The sequence below is a fragment of the Saccopteryx leptura genome, chromosome 1 (assembly GCF_036850995.1).
Source record: "Saccopteryx leptura isolate mSacLep1 chromosome 1, mSacLep1_pri_phased_curated, whole genome shotgun sequence".
Classification (NCBI taxonomy): domain Eukaryota; kingdom Metazoa; phylum Chordata; class Mammalia; order Chiroptera; family Emballonuridae; genus Saccopteryx; species Saccopteryx leptura.
Window position 1 is genome coordinate 328,002,405 of NC_089503.1, and position 21,939 is coordinate 328,024,343.

The 21,939-nt window shown below is 38.4% G+C and overlaps 1 protein-coding gene across 1 annotated transcript in view; it reads left to right on the forward strand.

The window, feature by feature from the left end:
• MMS22L (MMS22 like, DNA repair protein) overlaps positions 1-21,939 on the forward strand; it is a 144,313-nt gene that overhangs the window by 18,334 nt on the left and 104,040 nt on the right. The window contains exon 10 of the mRNA XM_066358846.1: positions 20,189-20,365. Coding sequence (XP_066214943.1) covers positions 20,189-20,365 — 177 coding nt within the window. The remainder of the gene's footprint in view (positions 1-20,188; positions 20,366-21,939) is intronic.

The following is a 21,939-nucleotide window of genomic DNA, read 5'->3' on the forward strand; positions in this document are numbered from 1 at the left end:
AAGACAACAAGCACCACCAGACAGCATTAACTGAGTCCTAAATACCTATTACATTTTTAAGCCTAAATTGATTAAAAATCTAAGAGAAGTATGAAATTTGACTGTCTTATTTTCTCAAGTTTTTTTGGTTGTTCTATCAAGAATCTGTTAGGCTAAAATATGTAATAGCCATTAGTAATTCAGGAAACATTTTAGTTAGGAAATGGTACAGGTGTAGATTAGGGAAGAAATAAAACAGATTTCTGTTAATCAATTTTACAGTGTCTTATTTCAAGGAGGGATGAAGAAAAGTGTAAAAGGGAAGGTGGGATATTTTCTTGTACTTCATTTTGAGCCAAGTCTTCATAATGGGACTTTATTTTATGTGTTGTAAATTAGGCGAAAAAGAGAAATATCCATAGGCAGAAGTAAGCACAAACAATTTATTGTGAAGTGATACTTAAAATGGTTTATGTTATATGAAAATGTACTTTTGTTATTTTATGGGTTTTTTAATTTCCCAGCTTTCCACAATTTGGGGTTTGGATGGTACAATGTAATTTTAATAATGACTAGTTTTGCAGGTTTGCAAGTTCTGTATATATTCTGAGTTATTTTAGCAGTAAATTTACCAAATAGAAGTAAAATAAAGTAAGTTTAAGTTTTATTGTATTTTTACTGTTATTGAGAAAGAAGATTATTTTTCTGGCATTTTGGTTTGTCAGTACAGTTTGGTTTTATATGAGATTTAACTATTACGGAGTCTCAGCAGTTTTTTCCTTTGATCATTTGCCAGGATATTTTATTTCAGTGACATGGTAAAAATCAATTTTCTTATTTTCTGCAAAGCATATCTTTATTATTTAAGAATTTTTTAATTTTAAAGAATTGGTATTATTTTTGCCTGACTGGTGGTGGCACAGTGGATAGAGCATTGACCTGGGACCCTGTGGTCCCAAGTTTGAAACCCCCAGGTTGCCGACTTGAGCATGGGCTCATCCAGCTTGAGCACTGGCTCACCACATTGAGCATGGGGTCACTGTCTTAAGTATGGGGTCATCAACATGATCCTATGGTCGGTTGCTGGGTTGAGCAAGGGGTCGGTCACTGGATCTGCTGGAGCCTTCTAGTTGAGGCATGTACGAAAAGCAGTCAGTGAACAACTAAGGTGCTGCAACTATAGGTTGATGCCTCTCATCTCTCTGCCTTCCCTCCCCTCCCTCTCTCTTTCGCAAAATTAAACAATAAACCAAATTTGTTCTTATTTTATAAATTTTAGACTTTAAAGTGTAAACTACATATAGTTAGTGTAGGCATGTTTTTACTAGTTGCCAGTAGTCTTTTTTAGATTTTAAACAGAAAAGTAGGCCTAATTTAGAATATTAATTATAGAAATTAACATAGTAATATATATTGTTTAACCTAAATGATTTGTATGCTCTTCATTTTATGTCGTAACCAGACTTATTTGTCTTAAAATAACAATTGTCTGAGGCCATTTCATTTTTTTAATGATAATAATATGAGTTATATTATTCACAAATTTTAAGGCCATTTTATTTTGAAAGTTAAGTTAGAAGTTATATTCTTGACAGAAAGACAGTTTGATTTTCCTGCTAAAAATAATTTAATCATGCTGGGTATTGTGTAGTAAGTATTTTAAGTGTGACAGTAAGCTTATAGAAAGTAAGAAGCACTTAGTGGGAACTCAGGTCTGCTGAGGACTGAAACTACCTCACCCATTAGAGGCATTTGCTGGATTGTATAAACTTGAACATTAGCTTTCGTACTTTATGAGGTACAAGCATAGAAGATAAAGCTCTGAGTTTATCTAAGTGGATAGCCTACTAATATACCAAGTGCTTTTAAATCTGGGCTTCCAAAACTCAATTAAATTTTTTAAGCAAATTGCCTGGCCTTTAACTGTAGTATATTGCAGTTTACAATTATGCATGTGTTGCTGCAAGCCAGTGAGTTCATAGAGTCTAGATGACATTAAAAACTTCATTCCAGTGACTTCTAAATCAGTGTCCTTGTTCCATAGGTATGGACAATGGGTGGATGCTTAAACTCACAGCTGCCTATCTAAGCTTCCTCCAAAATATAGAACAGCAAGAACAAATAATAATAGCACACAAAAAAAATGTTGATAGCATAACTACAAGATAGAAATATTCAAAGTATAAATTAAAAGTAAAAGCCACCAAAGCTCTGTCACAAAACTTTCTAGCAAGCAAAGGAGCAGGGGTAGTCAGAAAAATTGCTCAGCCTAACCAGGCGGTGGCACAGTGGATAGAGTGTCAGACTGGGAAGCAGAGGATCCTGGTTTGAAACCCTGAGGTCGCTGGCTTGAGTGCAGGCTCATCTGTGTTGAGTACAGGGTCTCTGGCTTGAGCGTGGTATCATAGACATGACCCTATGGTTGCTGGCTTGAGCCATCGGTCAGTTGCTCTGCTATAGTGCCCCAGTCAAAGTACATGAGAAAGCAATCAATGAACAACTAAGGTACCATTGCAAAGACTTGATGCTTCTCATTTCTCTCTCCCTTCGTCTATCTGGCCCTATCTGGCCCTCTCTCTGTTTCTCACTCTGTCTCTGTCACAAAAAAAAAAAAAAAGAAAGAAAATGAAAAATTACTGAGAGGAGAGAAGACAGGAGCTAGCAGTATTCATAAAGTGGGTTTAAAACCATTGCCAGATGTGAAAATACTGAAAAAGTTCCTTGTTGATCAGAGAACTGATTGTAGAATAGGAACAAAGTAGTGTGTGTGTGTGACACGAGTTGTTGTTTTTGGAGGTAGTGCTTCTGGAGAACAGAAAAGTGAAAAAGAGTTGGCTCCTTTTGGCGATTGAGTGGTGAAGGTGATAGGAAGTACAGGCAGAAAAGGTAGGGCCTTGTAAAACAAGAGAAACAAACAAAAAAAACCAAAACTCTCTCACCACCACCACCACCAAAAAAACAGAACTCCAGTAAAGGATGGGACTTGAGTACATTGATAAAAGAGAGTTCCACTGAACTCGGATTCTTAAAGTAGTCCGTATCTACAGAATGGACAGAGGGAAATTAACAGCTCTTTCTAACTTTACTACAGGAAAACAGAATTGACTTGCTTTAGCCAATGATACTCTCTCTCCCAGAAACAACTCTAAAGTAGAAGAAAAATGTAATACAACACTCCAGACTGAACTAAATAAACATGCATTTGGGTCTGTAAAAATAAAGCCTTGAATAAGATATTCTGTTGTTAAACAGACTAAAAGCCAGGAATGAATGGAGTAAATTGAATGCAGGAGAGAAGTGGAAATAAAAATCATTTTAGAATTGACTAAATTATAGGGTCCCCAAGGAGAATAGGCTGAAATGAAAATTTAATACGAGGCATGGAAGAAGGGCAACCAAAGGAATAAAAACGAGATAAAGGAACACAAAGGCTTAGAGAGAAAATGATTAAAATGGAAGATAGGCAAAGAATAACCATATGTTTAAGTAGAGTCCCTAAAGAAGAAAAAACAATGGGATATAACTAACATTCAAAACAATGAAACCAACAAAACATTTCAGAAATAGCACAGGAACTATTGATAAATCTGAGTTAGAGGGCCTCCTGGACAATTGAAAAATTAACTCTAAATAATCCATACTGAAACATAGTCTACTAAAACTATTTGACTTCAAACAGAAGTACACAAAATGTCTTTATGTCCTTTAGGAAGTGTTCAAATCCTCCAGGCAAAAAGGCCCAATAACTTAAAGTAGCAAAAATAATTTGACATGCACTAGATTTCTCAAAAATGACATAAAAATTAGACAACCATGGAGTACTTGAAAGTACTGAACAAGACTGTATCCTGAGGACACAGCTAGAAGTCTGAGATCCCAAAGAGGCCCCTCACCTGACCATACCGACATCCTGATTGCGGGCTCTTAGGCTCTAGAACTGAATGAATTAACAACGGAACAAGCCCTCAGCTAAGAGAAAAGCAACTTAGATCCTACCTTTTACTCTGTGGAGATGATATGAACTGGAGCTATGAAACACTCCCTTATTAAAAAGCTCAAGACAAAGGCAAAGTGACCAAACCAAAAGGAAACAAAATAAAAATGTCCTTCTAAAACACTGAAGAAGCAAGTTAAAAATGACTCTTTGCACTACTATCTGACATATTGTACAATGGCTTTGGGGACCAAGATGGATGTGGATTAGCTGAGAAAGAGAAACCGAAAAGGCAATGGAAAGTTTCAAGAGAAATGGAAGCTTCTTTAGTTTCATCTGCTTAGAGTTAGTGGAATCATAGAATGCTGGCAGTAGGCTAGACTCAGGACCTGTTCTTAGTGCTCCAAGGTGCTGAGTGCATAGATTTCTCTTTATCTTATACAAGGATTTTTAAGATTTACAATGTGATAGTACTGGTTTATACAGAGTACTTGGCTTATTTTTTTAAAAAGAGAAATCATGAAGTGGGCATTTGAAACCTGTATAATTATGTTAACCACTGTCACTCCAATACAATTCAATTTATAATAAAAGGAATTGTGTGTGTTTGTGTATAAACTAATGTTCTTGCAGAAAGAAATATTTATTTCTCCATTGCCTCCCCTCCATTCCTGGAGTGAGGGAGGGTAATTCTGAATGGGGTTTGAAGGTTTCCTGCTGGGAAAGGGACATTTTCTGCAACCAGGTTAGTGTTTAAAGGATTAATGCTCTAAGGAAATTAGTCAAAGGGGAGAGGCATTTCAAGGTTATTAAGTTATTTTCAAATTTTGTCTGGGCTGTTACTGACCTTTGTGAAGGCAGCAGAATGCTGCTTTTTGGGGAAGAGACTAAAAAGCAATTAGAGAAGCCTAGGAGAGGCTCAGGAAAGCTTGGGAATTCACACATACCCCCAAATTTTGTGGGAACTCCAAGAATGGAAATAAACTAATTTGAACAAGGTCATATTTGTATCCCTGAAAATATTCTAAACCTGTAGCTAATGCTAGATATATCTGTTTGATTGTTTTCCTAAAATCCCAATATTCATTATATAGTTGACTTCAATTAAAATTCAATTTCTCAGAAGAGAAGGAAAGCCTAATTAATATTCCTTGAGTGATATTTTTTATGTGCCAGAGAGCAGAGTGGGTGTGAGGTGAAGTAAACTGTCCAAATAACAGAGTGAGACTATATAAAGCTCGTTTTCTAATGTAGCTATATTTGATGCCAAAGCCCATGTTTTTTCCTACCACATGATTATGTAAGAAAGTACATGTTTAAGAAAGTCAGAAAAAGAAAATGAAGGAATAACGATAGTAATACACTGTTCTTTTGGGGAAACAGACCTAAATATATTTTATGTGCAGTCTTATATTTCCAAAAATGCCTGAGTGAGGAGACACCTGTGCTGTAGCAGGTGGAGATAATAGAGTTCTGAGCCTATACACATGATATTTCAGCTGCCACAAATGTGTGTATGTATATATGTTGCCAACTTTCAGCATTCCATGCAGAATGTTACAAAAGTTTTCTGTAAAATAAAAACTTAAATGCCCCCCCCCCCAAACTCTCCAAAAAGATTCGAAAAGTATGAGCCAAGGATTTTATAACTTTGAGTCTAGTCTAGCAGTCCCACTTCTCGGAGTTGACCCTCAGTCTATCCCTGCAACAATTCAAAAATACATATGCATCAGGCTATCATTATTGCAGCATCGTTTGTAAAAGCATATTAGGAATGACCTAAATGCCACACACAGGAAAGTGGCTAAACAAATTATAGGGTATCTGCACATTGGTGTGTTATGTGTTCACAGAATGAGGAAGATGTGATCTGATAATGGAGTGGTTTATAGGATTTATGGTTAAATAAACAGCATAAAAATATTTAGAGGATGCTACTTTTCTGTGTAACGAAGTTGAGAAAATAAGGAAATATGAATATTTAGTTGTGCACAAGGAAATAGTAGTAAGCCAAATCAGGAACTATTGAGACTGGTGGGTAGGAATGGGAGATTGGTGAGAATGAAAATGAAGGGTTTGAAGGTGTTATGCTGACTTTAGCACAATGCTAATCTTTCAGATGCTTCAGAAATAAATCAACATGTATGGAAAAGGGGATTCAATAGATTATAAAGAGAAACAATGGAACCTAACCGTATTGCAAGTGAATAACACTCTGGCATATGGGATAGGGAGAGGATTAACCTGGGTATATAGGAATTTACTTTATTTTTTCCACCCTTTGTATTTTTCTGAAGTTGGAAACAGGAAGGCAGTCAGACAGACTCCCGCATGTGCCCGACCAGGATCCACCCAGCATGCCCACCAGGGGGCGATGCTCTGCCCATCTGGGCGTTGCTCTGTTGTAATCAGAGCCATTCTAGTGCCTGAGGCAGAGGCCATGGAGCCATCCTCAGCGCCCGGGCCAACTTTGCTTTAGTGGAGCCTCGGCTGCGGGAGGGGAAGAGAGAGACAGAGAGGAAGGAGAGGGGGAGGGGTGGAGAAGCAGATGGGCGCTTCTCCTGTGTGCCCTGGCTGGGAATCGAACCTGGGACTCCTGCATGCCAGGCCGACACTCTACCACTGAGCCAACCGGCCAGGGCAGGAATTTACTATTTTTATTATATACTGTAAGGCTAAAGACAAAAATATTAAATGCAATTATGAGACTTTTGTTAGGAGATTTGTCTTTCACAGAGTTACATATGGGTTAGCAATTTTAGATCTTTTTTTGTATTATAGGACTGAGCAAATTTATAACTGTGTTGTGGGTAATTAGAGCCAGCTTAGAAAATAGATGGGAAATTGAATTACAGATATGGAAAAAGGGAAAGCTAGAGTGAACCATGAAGTGTTCAATTGGATTGAAGTATTCATATGGAATAATGGTTATTAGTTATTAGAACTAGATAGAGTTGTATAAGTGTGTGTACCTACATACATTTCTCACCTTATCCACAGAGTGGGTCTAGGACAATTATTTCTGAGTATAACAGTGAGCAATTTGTAGCTGTCTTAGTTTTGAAGTAACCATTTTCCAGTGAAAGGAAATAAGACTCCTTTAGTAAATGAATGATTCTAGGCTGTAACATGGAAAATATAAATAAATAAGCAAGCCTGGAACATTTTGTATCAGAAACTAAGGAGGTGCTCAAAAAACAGTGAGGACATGTCAAAAGGACACCAGACCCGACATGCAAATCTTCCACAGGCCAAACCTGAGATAATTTGAGTAACAAAATAAATGATAGAAAAGGACTGTAATCTTTACAGTAAGAATTTGTGAGTCCATATTGATACAAATCAATGAAAAAATGGAGAGAAGGGTAACTTCCTAATAACTATAGAGGTAATACTAATGGGATTAGAAAATCACAGGTTGATAACCCCTATAATAATAGTTTCAGCAGATATGCTCAGTGGCTGCCAAAGGTATGATGGGAAATAGAATATTTACATAGCTTGGTGAATATCTCTATATAATATTGACCATTTACAAAGGGGGTAATAACTATACAATGCAGAAAATCTGGCAGATACCAGTTTAAACAAGTGGTCAAAGTTAACCAATTACAGGACACATAGATATTTTATACCCACAATAGGATGCATTGAAAGAAGGACAAAAATGTTTCTTTGGTATTCCTGCCAAAAATGCATAATGTGGATCTAATCATGAAGAAACATCAGTCAAAACTGAGTAACTGGCCTGTATGATTTGGAAATACCAAAGTCTTGAAAGATACGGCTGCAGAACAGTTAGAGATGAAAGAAAACTGAGGTGACATGGTAGTTAACTGCAGCATAGAGAATAGAGAATGTGATATACTCCTAATTATTATTCCCAAGGGGAGTAAGTGAAAGTGGAACATACAACATCTGAAGAGAAAATATCTAAACATTTTCTAGTGCTAAAGTTATCACATTAAGAAACCCAATGAATTCACGTTAGAGTATATAAAAAGATAAGCTCACCCAAATACAATATAGTGAAACTGTAGAACATCAAAGAGATTAAAAGCATTCAGACAGAAAAATGTTACCTTTAATAGATTAACAAACAATTAGAACGACAGCTAAATTCTCAATAGTAGTGGAGGCCAGTGGGAATGGTATCTTGATTGTATTAAAATAAAGGAACTGTTCACCTAAAATTCTTCATCCAGCAGAATCTTTCAAAAGTAAAAAAGCAAAGCAATTCTCTTTTTGAATTTATTTGGGTGGCACTGATTAACAAAATTATACAGATTTCAGGTGCACAATTCTACAACACATCTCTACACTATCATGTGTTCATCATTCCAAGTCAAATCTCCTTCCATCACCATTTATCTCTCATATCCTCTTCCACCTACTTCCTGACCCAACTTCCCATCCCCGCAGTCACCACACTGCTGTTAGTGTCCATGAGTTTTTTCTCTTTATTCCTTTTTATGCTCAATCCCTCCCCACTTAGCACACCCCCATACACACACACTGCCTGCTGTCTGAGTTTGTATTGCTTTTTCTTTTTGTAGTGAGAGGAGGGGAAGTGGCAGAGAGACCTCCACATACCTCCGACCAGGATTCACTCGGCAAGGCTACCACGGGGTGATGCTCTGCCCATTCTGAGGTTTTACTTCGTTGTTCAGCAACTGAGCTCTTTTTAGAGCCTGAGGCAGAGGCCATGGAGCCATCTTCTGTGCCTGGGGCCAACTTGCTTCAATCAAGCCATGGCTGCAGGAGGGGGTAGGGGAGGAAGAGAGGGAGAGGGAGGGAGGTTAGAAGCAGAGGGGTGGAGAAGCAGTTGATGCTTCTCCTGTGTGCTCTTACGGGGAATCAAACCAGGGTCATCCACACGCCAGGCCAACATTCTACCACTTGAGCCAACCAGCCAGGGCCATGTTATGCTTTTAATTCGAGTGAAATCATGTGATACTTGTATCTCTCTGTTTTATTTTACTTGAAAGAAAAGCTATTTTTAATAAAGCAAAATTGAAGGGGATCCTTAAAGATACATTTTAGGCTGAAAATAATGCCAAAATTGAGATTGTAAGGTGTAAAAAAAAGTAAATAGCAAAGAAAGTGGCAAATGTTTTGTATAAATAATACAAACTAGTGGAATTAAAAAATAGAGTTTAAGTACACTATAATACTAGCATGTAAATTGGCAGGGTATAAATGATTTAGATTGTTTTAATTAAGGTCCTTTGTCTAAGAGATGATATAAACTTATCAAACATTTGGTTTTATGCTGTTATTTCTAAGGTGATCACTAAGCAGAGAAAGTAGACTAACTTACAGGCTATTAGAGAGGAAGAATTGAAATATTCAATCCAAAAGAAGGAAAGAAGGAGGTGTTGGAAAAATTAGCTATACAAATAGAAATATAGAATAAGATGGTAGGTTTTTTTAAAATTACTATTTATTGATTAGAGCAGTGATTTTCAACCTTTTTTGAGCCACGGTACATTTTTTACATTTACAAAATCCTGGGGCACACCACCTACCAAAATGACACTCTTAACACAGTACATATTATACATATAGTTAATAATATAGTTTCTAAATGTATTTATACTCACTTAGTGTGAAACCTGGGCCTGTTTCGATGAACACAAAAGGGATTTCCTGGCAGGAATGGTAGAAAGACACACACGAAGCTCTTCCTCAACAGTTCTCAGTCTCTGTTTTTAGTTTTTATTGCAGTCAAGCTTGAGAGGCTCAGCTCACATAGATATGTGGTTGAAAACGGGAGCAATGTCAAAATAGCTTTGTTGGCCAGAATGGGGAACTCCTTGGCAACAGATAACCAAAAACTGTCCAAAGGAAGATCAGCAAACTTTAGCTTTAAACCACGATCTTGTTTCAGTTCAATGAGTTCCTCTTGCTCCTTTAAAGTCATGTCTTTTCCAGCAACGGATACTGAGCTGTATGGGTCCCTAACCCAGCCAAGGCATTCTGTGAAGGCTGAAGAGGAATAAAATGACAACGTCTTCTCAAGAGTTTTCAAATGTCTGCCAGTCACCTTGCACATTGCAGTAGTGTTACCATCATGCTGTTTCTTGGTGAGCGGAAACATCTCAGGTTGCCACGCTGCACATGTTGTTGCCAGAGCTGCACCTTTATACAGAATCCATTCATTTTATCAGTGCTTGTAAGCAGGTTTTCATTTTGGTCTTGCATCCCTGTGTTCAGTTCATTCAGATAATGAAGTGTATCAGCCAGGTATGACAGCTTTGCACACCACTCATCACTTGCAAGCAGCTTTGAGTAATCGGACCTCTCGTCGCAACTCATACAAACGGGCCAGCACTTTGCCACGCGACAGCCACCAGACCTCCCTGTGGAGCAATAAGATTTTATGTTCCTCTCCCATTTCTTTACACAAAGACGCAAATAAGCGACATCTCAAAGGTCGCGTCTTCACAAAGTTCACTATGCTCACAACATCATCCAACACAGGAGCTAGATCTGCTGGTAAGGTCTTAGCAACGAGGGCTTCACAGTGCAAAAAACAGTGCGTAACAATAACATCTGGGTTTCTTTCTTTGACCCTACTTACGAAGCCTTTGATGTGCCCAACCATGGCTGCGGCTCCATCAGTGCAGACACCTGTGCAGTTTTCCCATGTAAGCCCGCTTTTATCAAGATACTCCGACGTGACCTGAAATATTTCCTCTCCTGTTGATTTTTCTGGCAGTGCCTTGCAAAATAGGAAGTTTTCTCTAATGGCTTCTCCATCCACAAAACGCACATTGGCTAAGAGCTGACAATGTCCACTAATATCCATCGACTCATCAAGTTGCAAGGCAAATTTCTTACTGATGCTCACCTTTTCCAAAACAACAGTTTCAATGTCCACAGACATGTCATCAATACGTCTGGCAATTGTGTTATCTGAGAGAGGCACTTGAGCTATCTCTTTGGCCGCGGTAGGGCCAAGCATCTCATTTACAATGGCTTTACAAGCTGGCAGTATTAATGTTTCTGCCACAGTGTGGGACTTTTTTGATTTAGCTACGAGTTCAGCAACAAGGTAGCTAGCTTTGAGAGCTCTCTCATTTACCTTTGTGGTTTTTCTCAAAAAAGTTGCCTGTTTCTCATTGTTTGTACATAAGCATACAAAATAGTTCATTGGCTTGTTTTGAACGGAAGGGTGTTTTCGTTTGGAGATGGCATTTAAGTTTGCTTAGCACCATGGCACTATTAAGCTTCTCATCACACACCAAGCACAGCGGAGTCGGTGCTATCTCATCCCCAGTGAAAGTAAATCCAAATGAAAGATAGCTTTTGCTGTATTGCCTCGAGCTCACCGTCTTGTCTTTTTTCTTTTGTCGACCACTCATACTAGGGCCTTCATCTGGGTCAGAATTTTGTCCAGGGCCCCTGTTCGGCATTTGCATTTTCCCTTCTCAAAAACTTCTCCATCACTGTCACTTGCTCGTCTTGCTGAGATCCCAAACTGTCACAAGAGTGAAATATGCCTGGCAGAGGTCCTTTAAATACATTTATTTTTTAAAAAAAGTTAAATAAAAAAGGATAATCCCCTCATATATACAGTCCTATGTAACATCCCTATATACAGTCCCATGTAACATCCCTCATATATACAGTCCCACGTAACATCCCCTTATAAATACAGTCCCACGTAACATCCCCTCATATACAGTCCCATGTATCCCCTCATATATACAGTCCCGCTAATAGATACTGGAGTTTTCATCAAGGTTGTGGGCTCAAATCAATTTGGCAAATACTCTCTATATAGAGACCGGACAAAATCAATTTTAGAAAATGTTGGGTACTTATGTAATATCATAAGTCCTCAGAGCAGCTCTACTGTCAGATTGAGAAGTTTGCTTTCTAGGTAAGGATTCTGATAAATACTAGAGTTCTCCCTGAGGTTGTGGGTTCAAATCCCATGGTCAGCTGGGTGCAGGGGCCTTGGTTCTGTCTGTTTTGATGGTGTATAGAGAGATTTGAGCTCTTTAAGAAGATGACCCTTCAGGAGGCCATATACAATATAGATAACATTGTGATGCATTGTTTATCACCCTCTGCGGGGACCTCTTTTAAGAAAACGGTCAAATATCTATATACACCATCAGGATAGACATAACCAGCTGAGGCTGAGGCTTCATCTAGTGGCAACATTTACCTCCAGTCCTGACCAGGATTAGAAATTGGGACCATGGGGAGGAGTAGCAGCTTCAACTACTTGCGGCAGCCTGAGCAGGGACCTTCCTGGTGTGGATGAGATGCGGCCTACTATTGGTTTATTGCTAGTGGTTGGGATGTATCCTAGAAGGTGATTGGTCAGTGAGCGTTCCCTGTGCCTCCACTCTTCCTGTCGCTGATAGCTGGAGGGATTGTGAGGGGAATGTTTATGTTCAGATGGAGGCGGCTGGCGGCGGGCCGTATCTGGCACGCGGGCCGTAGTTTGGGGACCCATGTTTAATTTCCCCACGGCACACCTGACCATGTCTCACAGCACACTGGCTGAAAAACACTGTGGATTAGAGAAAGAGAAATATTAATTTGTTTTTTTCCACTTCTTATTTCTGCATTCATTAGTTGATTCTTTTATTTTTATTTATTGTGTTTATATAGATTCTAGTGTCCCCCCCAATACATCCTCCCCTCCCCTACCCCCCTCCCCATTACGCCCTCCCCGCTTCCCTCCAGGATTTGCTTTTCTGCTCTCATCCCATCCTATCACTCTATCATCCCCTTTCCCTCTTGTCTGCTTTCCTTCTGGATCCTTTGATCCCGCCTCTGTCTCTGTTCCATTCCTCAGTTCATATTGTTCCTGGGATTCCTCAAATGAGTGAAGTCATACGATTTTTTTTTCTCTCCCTGGCTTATTTCACTTAACATAATAGTTTCCAGGCCCATCCATGTTGTCGCAAAAAGTGACATTTCCTTTTTGTCATGGCCCCATGTTATTCCATTTTGTATATGTACCTCAGCTTTTTAATCCATTTGTCCACTGACGGACACTTGGGCTGTTTCTAGATCTTGGCTATTGTAAACAATGCTGCCATTTTTCCTTTTGAATCGTTGATGTAGTGTTTTTGGGATATATTCCTAAAAGTGGGATGGCTGGGTCAAAAAGCATTTCTATTTTTAATTTTTTGAGGAATCTCCATACTGTTTTCCACAGTGGCTGCACCAGTCTGCATTCCCACCAGCAGTGCAGGAGGGTTCCCTTTTCTCCACATCTTCGCCAGCACTTATTCTGTGTTGTTTTGTTGATGAGCGCCATTCTGACTGGTGTGAGGTGATATCTCATTGTGGTTTTAATTTGCATTTCTCTAATGATTAGTGATGTTGAGCATTTATTCTTATGCCTATTGGCCATTGGTATGTCCTCTTTGGAGAAGTATTGATTCATTTCTTTTGCCCATTTAAAAAAAAAAATTTTTTTTCATTCATTTTAGAGAAGAGAGAGAGAGGGACAAAGAGAGAGAGAGAGAGAAGGGGGGAGGAGCAGGAAGCATCAACTCCCATATGTGCCTTGACCAGGCAAGACCAGGGTTTTTAACCAGCGACCTCATATATTTTACTTTTTTGTTGCAGTAGTGAAGGGGATTGTTTTCTTAATTTCTCTTTCAGACATATCATTGTTGGTGTATAAAAATGCCTTTTATTTCTGAGTATTATTACTTTTATATCCTGACACCTTGCTGAATTCATTTATTAGGTCTAGATTTTTTACTGCGACTTTAGGGTTTTCTATGTACAGTATCATGTCATCAGCAAATAATGATAGTTTTACTTCTTTTCTAATTTGGATGCCTTTTATTTCTTCTTGTCTGATTGCTGTGGCTAGAACTTCTAGAACTATATTGAATAAGAGTGGTGAAAAGGGGCACCCTTGCCTTGTTCCTGATCTTAAGGGGATTGCTTTTAACTTTTGCCCATTGAGTATGATGTTGGTGTGGGTTTGTCATAGATGGCCTTTATCATGTTCAGGTATGTTCCCTGTATTCCCACTTTCCTGAGAGTTTTGATCATAAATGGGTGCTGGATTTTATCAAATGCTTTTTTTGCAGCTATTGATATTATCATGTCGTTTTTGTCCTTTCTTTTGTTTATTTGATGAATCACGTTGATTGATTTGCAAATATTGTACCAGCTTTATCCCCAGAATAAATCCCACTTGATCATGATGTATGTTTTTTTTCATGTATTGCTGGATCCGGTTTGCTAATATTTTGTTGAGAATTTTAGCATCTAAATTCATCAGGGATATTGGCCTATAGTGTTCTTTCTTTGTGTTGTCTTTGCCTGGTTTTGGAATCAGAATTATACTCACCTCATAAAAGGAGCCTGGAACTTTTCCCTCTTGAATTTTTTGAAATAGCTTGAGAAGGATAGGAGTTAGTTCTTCTTTGAATGTTTAGTAGTATTCGCCTGTGAAGCCATCTGGCCCAGGGCTTTTGTTTGTTGGGAGTTTTTTGATAACTGTTTCTATCTTATTTGTTGTAATGGGTCTATGTAGGTTTTCTGATTCTTCCAGATTGATTTTTGAAAGATTATATTTTTCAAGGAATTTGTCCATTTCACCTAGGTTGTCTAATTTTTTGGCATACAGTTCTTCATAGTATTTTCTTACAATCCTTTGTATTTCTGTTGTGTCTGTTGTTACTTGTCCACTCTCCTTTATTTTTTTGAGTCCTTTTTCTTTTTTTCTTGGTGAGCATGGCTAAGGGTTCATAGATCTTGTTTACTTTTTCAAAGAACCAGCTCTTGGTTTCATTGATCCTCTGTATTATTTTTTTAGTCTGTATGTCATTTTTTCCCGCTCTAATCTTTGTTGTTTCCTTCCTTCTACTTCCTCTAGGCTTTACTTACTGTTCTTTTTCTAGTTCTTTTAGTAGCAGTTTTAAGTTGTTCATTGGAGCTTTTTCTAGCTTCTTAAGGTTTGCCTGTAATGCTATGAACTTCCGTCTCAGGACTGCTTTTGCTGTGTCCCACAGATTTTGAGTTGTATGCTCATTTTCATTTGTTTCAAGGAAATTTTTTATTTCTTCCTTGATCTCATTGTTGATCCATTTGTTATTTAATAACATGCTGTTCAGTTTCCAAGTGTTTGAGTTTTTCAGTTTTTCTATTGTAGTTGATTTCTAGTTTCATGCCATTGTGGTCCGAGCAGATGCTTGATATGGTTTCAATCTTCTTAAATTTGTTGAGACTTGTTTTATGCCCTAATATGTGGTCTATCTTAGAGAATGTACCATGCACACTTGAAAAGAATGTATATTCTGCTGCTTTAGGGTGAAAGGTTCTGAAGATAACTATTAAATCGAGTTAATCTAGTGTGTCCCTTAATTCTGCTGTTTCTTTGTTAATTTTCTTTCTTGAGTATCCATTGATGTTTGTGGAGTATTGAAATCTTCTATTATAGTATTGCTGTTGATCTTTCCCTTTATGTCCATCAATATCTGCTTTATATATCTAGGTGCTCCTTTATTAAGTGCATAGATATTTATAGTGGTTATCTCTTTCTATTGGATTGCTCCCTTTATCATTATGTAATGACCTTCTTTATCCCTTACTTTAGCTTTTGTTTTAAAGTCCATTTTGTCTGATATAAGTATTGCTACCTCAGCTTTTTTTTTTTTCATTTCAATTTGCATGAAATATTTTTTTCCATCATTTTACTTTCAGTCTATGTGTATCTTTTGTTTTGAGGTGGGTCTCCTGTAGATAGCATATGTGCATATGTACAGGTCCTGTTTTCTTATCCATTCAGCTACGCAGTTTCTTTTGATTGGAACATTTAACCATTTACATTTACTATTGATATGTAGTTTGTTGCCTTTTTTTTCCCTTTAAATCTATATTCCTCTTTTAATATATATATAAAATATATGTTTTTTTCCCCCGCTTTGTTCTGTCTACAGCAGGTTCCTTAACATTTCTTGCAGCACTGGTTTGGTTGTGATGAATTCCTTGAGGTTTTTTTTTGTCTGGGAATCTTTTTATTTCTCCTTTAATTTTAAATGATAGTCTTGCTGGATAAAGAAGTCTTGTTCTGCATTACTTTGAATATTTCTTGCTAATCTCTTCTGGTTTCAAGTGTTTCTGTTGAGAAATCGGATGTCATCTTTATGGGTGTTTCTGTGTAGGTGATTGTTTTTCTATTACAGGTTTTAATATTCTTTATCTCTTAGCTTTGGTATTTTGATTATGATATGTCTTGGTGTGGTTTTCTTTGGGTTCTTTTTTAATGGGGTTCTTTATGCTTCTTGAACTCGTGTGACTCCTGCATGAATTTAAGGAAATTTTCAGGTATAATTTCTTCAAAGAGCTTCTCTAGTCCTTGTTTTTTCTCTTCTCCTTCAGGAACGCCTATTATGCGGATATTGTTTCTCTTCATGTTGTCACAGAGCTCTCTTAGAGTTTCCTCAGACTTTTTGATCCTCTTTTCTTTTTGCTTTTCTGCTTCCATGCTTTCGCTTATCTTGTCCTCTAAGTCGCTGGTTCGATCCTCGGCTTCATCCAGCCTACTTTTAATTCCTTCTAGTGTAGTCTTCATTTCTGATATTGTGTTTGTCCTTTCTGCTTGGTTATTTATGATTTTCGTGTCCTTTTTAATACTTAAATTTCTTTATTGATGTGTTCATTAAGTCCATCCAGTGTAGCTTTGAAGTCCTTAAGCATCCTTACAATCATTTTATACTCTGCATCTGGTAATTTGATTACTTCCAATTCATCCAGGACTTTTTCTGTGGATTTATCTTGTGGAAGCAACTGATTTATGCTTCTCCGCCTTCCATTTTTCTCCCTATGACTTGTAAGCTTTTTCTAGTTGTGGTCTCCCTACCTAGTAGAGTGGCTTTGAAGTCTTGATTTGTCTGTTTTCTTTTCAGTTTTCTTAACTCCGTGGTAATCTTGCTTACTGATCTCAGCAGGGGCTTATTTGAAACTGTATCCAGGAATGTGATGGGTGTAACCTCTGAGACTGAAGGAGTGGTCTGCCAGCTACTCTCTGGGGGTGGGGTGCTTTCTCAGCTTCAGTAGGGGGAGCTGTATCTCAGATCTCTATGGAGACCTGAGTTACTGCCCCTCCTCCCCACTTCCTGTTTTCAACTGATTTTTTTTTTTTGCTGATTCGAGCTGGAGAGCTTTTTAGAGGTGGGTCACCGGGAACCACTTTAGGCTTTTGTGTGTGGAGGGATCAACCCCTCCCCCAGCTATGGCTGCCTCTGCACTGGATGAGACAGCTTCTCAGGTCATTCCATACATTCCTCTGCCCATCACTGTCTCTCTCTCTCTCTCTCTCTCTCTTCCCACTTTCCTTTTGGAAGACAAGCCAGTCCTCTCAGCCCACCTCATTCCCAGGTCCCCAGGCAAGTGGCTGTGAGCGATATTTTCTGCTCTTCTCTTTGTAATGAGAGCCCTTCTGGGCTCTCAGCCTCACTCCCCTTTACTCCTGGAAGCAGGGGAGTCCCCACACTGCCTGCGCACTCCCTACCAGGCTCAGTGTGGCTTCTTTGCTCCTTGGTTTTTGAGATCTGTTCTTTTAGTCCAAAGTTGGTTTTTCATGCTGATTGTTCCTAAATTAATTTGTAATCCAGTTTGGTGGGGTGAGTTGGGAGTCTGTGCATCTGCTTACTCCACTGCCATCTTCAATTTCCCATTGGTTGTTTCTTGTATGTGCACTGACCAGGATCACACCTGCAACCTTGTTGGATTGTGACAATGCTCAGTCCAACTGACCAGGGCTAACGTGCTACTTTAATAAAATTATAACCAACAAAAGTATTAAGTTATTTTGTATTGATAAAAGATACAATTTACCAGGAATAAAAAATGAAGTAAAAAATTTATATGGCAAATAGCATAGAATTAAATATAGAAAGTAAAAATTGACAGAACTACAGAGAAATACACATATGCTTAGAGATATTGTAATATACTTCTAAATGACCTATAAGTAAAAAGAAGATGTAATGGAAATTTTAAAATTTTGAAGGAAATAACTTACATACTACCAGATGCTTTGGGACTGAAGCTAAAAATATAATGAAGGAAATTTATAACTTTAAATACAAATGTTGGAGGAAAAGGAATTGGAAATTAATGAGATAAGAAGTTCAGAAGAAAACCTCTGCATAATAAACCCAAAGAAACTAATGGATATCAAATAAAATTAGCATAGATTTTTGAAATTGAAAATAATAAAGATGATAAAATCAGTTCAAAGGATTAGAGCAGTCAAAAATGGATCCCTCAAAAAAGATTACTAAAATTGGTTGATCTTTCTTGAGATAGAGTCAATGTTAAAAATAAAGGAACATGACTTCACATTCTGCATATATTAAAAAAAGTTGAGATATTGTCGACAACCTTATGCTTAATGCAAATATTTATAAAGTGGGAAACATATACAAAATTATACTAAAACTCATCAAATATTCAACCAAAGTAAATTAGGTAAATGGTTTTATAGTCATCTATTGAAATATTCTTTTGAACGATAGTTATAGTCATTAAATTGGATGAATCTCAAAAATACAATGTTGAGAAAAAGAGGAAACTGACCAAAGAATAGAAACAGGCCACTTAATAGACATTTCTCCAGAGAGCACATACAGATAGCCAATAGACATATGAAAAGATACTCAACTTCACTATTTATCATAGAAATGTAAATTAAAGCCACAATGAGGTATCACCTCATATCTATCAGAATGGCTGTCATCAAATAAATCAGAAAACAGCAAGTGTTGGCAAGGATGTGGAGAACCCTTGTGCACTGTTGGTAGGAATGCATCTTGGTGGAAAGTAGTATGTAGTTACTTTAAAAAATTAAAAAAGGAACGGCCTGTATTCCCAGCCTTTTCACTTCTAGGAATATATCCAAAGAAACCTGAAACACTGATTTGAAAGAATATATTGAATATGTATTCCTGTGTTCATTGCAGCGTTATTTATAATAGGTAAGATTTGGAAGCAGCCCAAGTGCCCACCAATATATGAGTAGATATAAAAGCTGTGATACACAATGGGGTACTACTCAGCTGTAAAAAAAAAGAGGGAAATCTTACCTTTTGCGATAGCATGGATGGACCTGGAGAGTATTATGCTAAGTGAAATTAGAGAGTTGTACCATATGATTTCACTTATATGTGAAATCTAATGAACAAAATAAACTTAACAGAAACAAAATAGAAGTAGACTCATAGGCAAGACAGCAGCATGGTAATTACCAAAGGGGAAGGTCGGGGGGAGATAGCAGAGGGTAAAGGGGAGATAAATGGTGATGGAAGGTGACTTGACTTGGGCTGGTGAACACACAATACAATGTGCAGGGTTGGGCAAAAGTAGGCTTACCACTAGGAGTACACTAAACAGTTTATTTGTATTATTTATTACTATTTTCCATATAAACAACTGTAAACTTACTTTTGCTCCACCCTGTGCTGGTGATGTATTACAGAGTTATACTCCTGAAACTTATATAATTTTATTAACCAATGTTACCCCAATAAATTCAATAAAAAACATGTTTTTAAAAAGAGTGAAAACATGCGTTAAAAAAATAGGCAAAACCAGAAATGTGTATTTTGGACTTCTATACCTATGTGGCAGAACTTACAAGGGACTGATATTATGAAAGTCAGGATAATGATTGCCCAGGTTGGGAGAAGAGGTGATGAGGGAACATGTTGAATCTTTCTAAAATACTGTTCATTTTCTAATTTTTAACATGGGTATTTTTTTTTTTTTTGTATTTTTCTGAAGCTGGAAACGGAAGGCAGTCAGACTCCCGCATGCGCCCGACCAGGATTTACCCGGCATGCCCACCAGGAGGCAATGCTCTGCCCATCTGTGGCGTCGCTCTGTCGCAACTAGAGCCATTCTAGCGCCTGAGGCAGAGGCCACAGAGCCATCCTCAGCGCCCGGGCAAACTTTGCTCCAATGGAGCCTTGGCTGCGGGAGGGGAAGAGAGAGACAGAGAGGAAGGAGGGGGAAGGGGTGGAGAAGCAGATGGGCGCCTCTCCTGTGTGCCCTAGTCGGGAATCGAACCCAGGACTCCTGCACACCAGGCCGACGCTCTACCACTGAGCCAACCGGCCAGGGCTAACATGGGTATTTTTATAAGAATTCTTTAAGTTTTATGTATTTGTTTAACACTCTTTTGCATATATATTTTATTATAAAAATGAAGGGAAAAGCCAAATCAAAGGTTATTGAATCAGTGTCTATTTTAATTGAATCATATTACCTCTGTTTCTGTAGTCGTTTTGGAACTGGTTGAATAAACTACTTAAAACACTCTTTGAAAAATCAAGTAACCAAAGAAGACCTCCTCTGCCTGTAATCCAGCCCAGGGATCCAGTAGGTTTTAACTGGTGGATTATTACTCATGTAGCATCACTTTACCAGTTTGATCGCCAAGGAGCACCAGATGAAAAGGTAAGATTTTATTTTTTAAACTTTCTTATATTACTGGCTCATACATATTTTTGATAGACAAAATTAGAAAGTAAGTGGACAGAAACAAGAGCAAATATCAGGTCATAAACCTATGGAGATAATAGATTCTGAATCTGGAAGCTGTGGACTTCTCTGTACATATCTTGAAAACTCATAATCCTTATGTTTTTATTGTTTAAGAAAAGCAATGTGTAGAATAGTTGGGATCTCATCCTGGTTCTGCTACTAAGTAGTTGTGTGACCTTCAGTGAATTACTTAAATCGTTCTGGGCCTCTGTTTTTATCCAGAGATCTTGAGGTTGGATTTTTAGAAGATTCCATTTCTGAAATCTGTAAGATTGCCAAAGGGAAAGCATATTTCTCCAGAAATGAATTAGTAGGTATTGTTAATAATTTGATAAAATTATTTCCTCAAAATAACACTACTTTATGGAAACTTTTCACAAAGATATTTTCATCTATTAAATAACCATGAAGTTTACTTCAAATGGAATCAGAGATTTTACCTGATATCTTAATTTCTAGTTCAACACATTTTTACAGCATTTATTGAAAAGGCCCTATGAGGCCCTGGCTGGTTGGCTCAGTGGTAGAGGGTTGGCCTGGCGTGCAGGAGTCCCGGGTTCGATTCCCGTCCAGGGCACACAGGAGAAGCACCCATCTGCTTCTCCACCCCTCCCCCTCTCCTTCCTCTCTGTCTCTCTCTTCTCTTCCTGCAGCCAAGGCTCCATTGGCGCAAGGTTGGCCTGGACGCTGAGGATGGCTCTGTGGCCTCTGCCTCAGGCGCTAGAGTGGCTCTGGTTGTAACAGAGCGATGCCCCAGATGGGCGGAGCATCGCCCCTGGTGGGCATGCTGGGTCGATCCGGTCGGGCGCATGTGGGAGTCTGTTTGACTGCCTCCCCATTTCCAACTTCAGAAAAATACAAAAAAAAAAAAAAAAGAATAAAAGGCCCTATGAGTAAAACCAGCTGGTAGATTTATTTGAAGCCCTATTCATACATAATTTTTCCCATGTTTAGAAATGAATAGCATAGTATTATATTATATATTATCCTATCAGTTCCCTAAAATAAACATCTAAATTCTTGAAGCCAGTGTGTTTATATTTTTAAAACTGGTCTTTTTTTCTGGGAGTGGTTCCTCAACCTGGCTGATCATCAGACCTACCTGAGAGTTTTTAAAAATTCAGATTTCTAGGTCTCAACTTGGAGATCCTAATTTAGTCATCTGTTTTGGAGTTTGGAAATCCTTGGGGGTTTTTTTGTTTTTGTTTTTTTCTGAAGTTGGAAACTGGGAGGCAGTCAGACAGACTCCCGCATGCGCCTGACTGGGATCCACCTGGCATGCCCACCAGGGGGCGATGCTCTGCCCGTCTGGGGCGTCACTGCCGCAATCAGAGCCATTTTAGTGCCCGAGGCAGAGGCCACAGAGCCATCCTCAGCGCCCGGGCTAACTTTGCTCCAGTGGAGCCTTGGCTGAGGGAGGGGAAGAGAGAGACAGAGAGGAAGGAGAAGGGGAGGGGTGGAGAAGCAGATGGGCGCTTCTCCCGTGT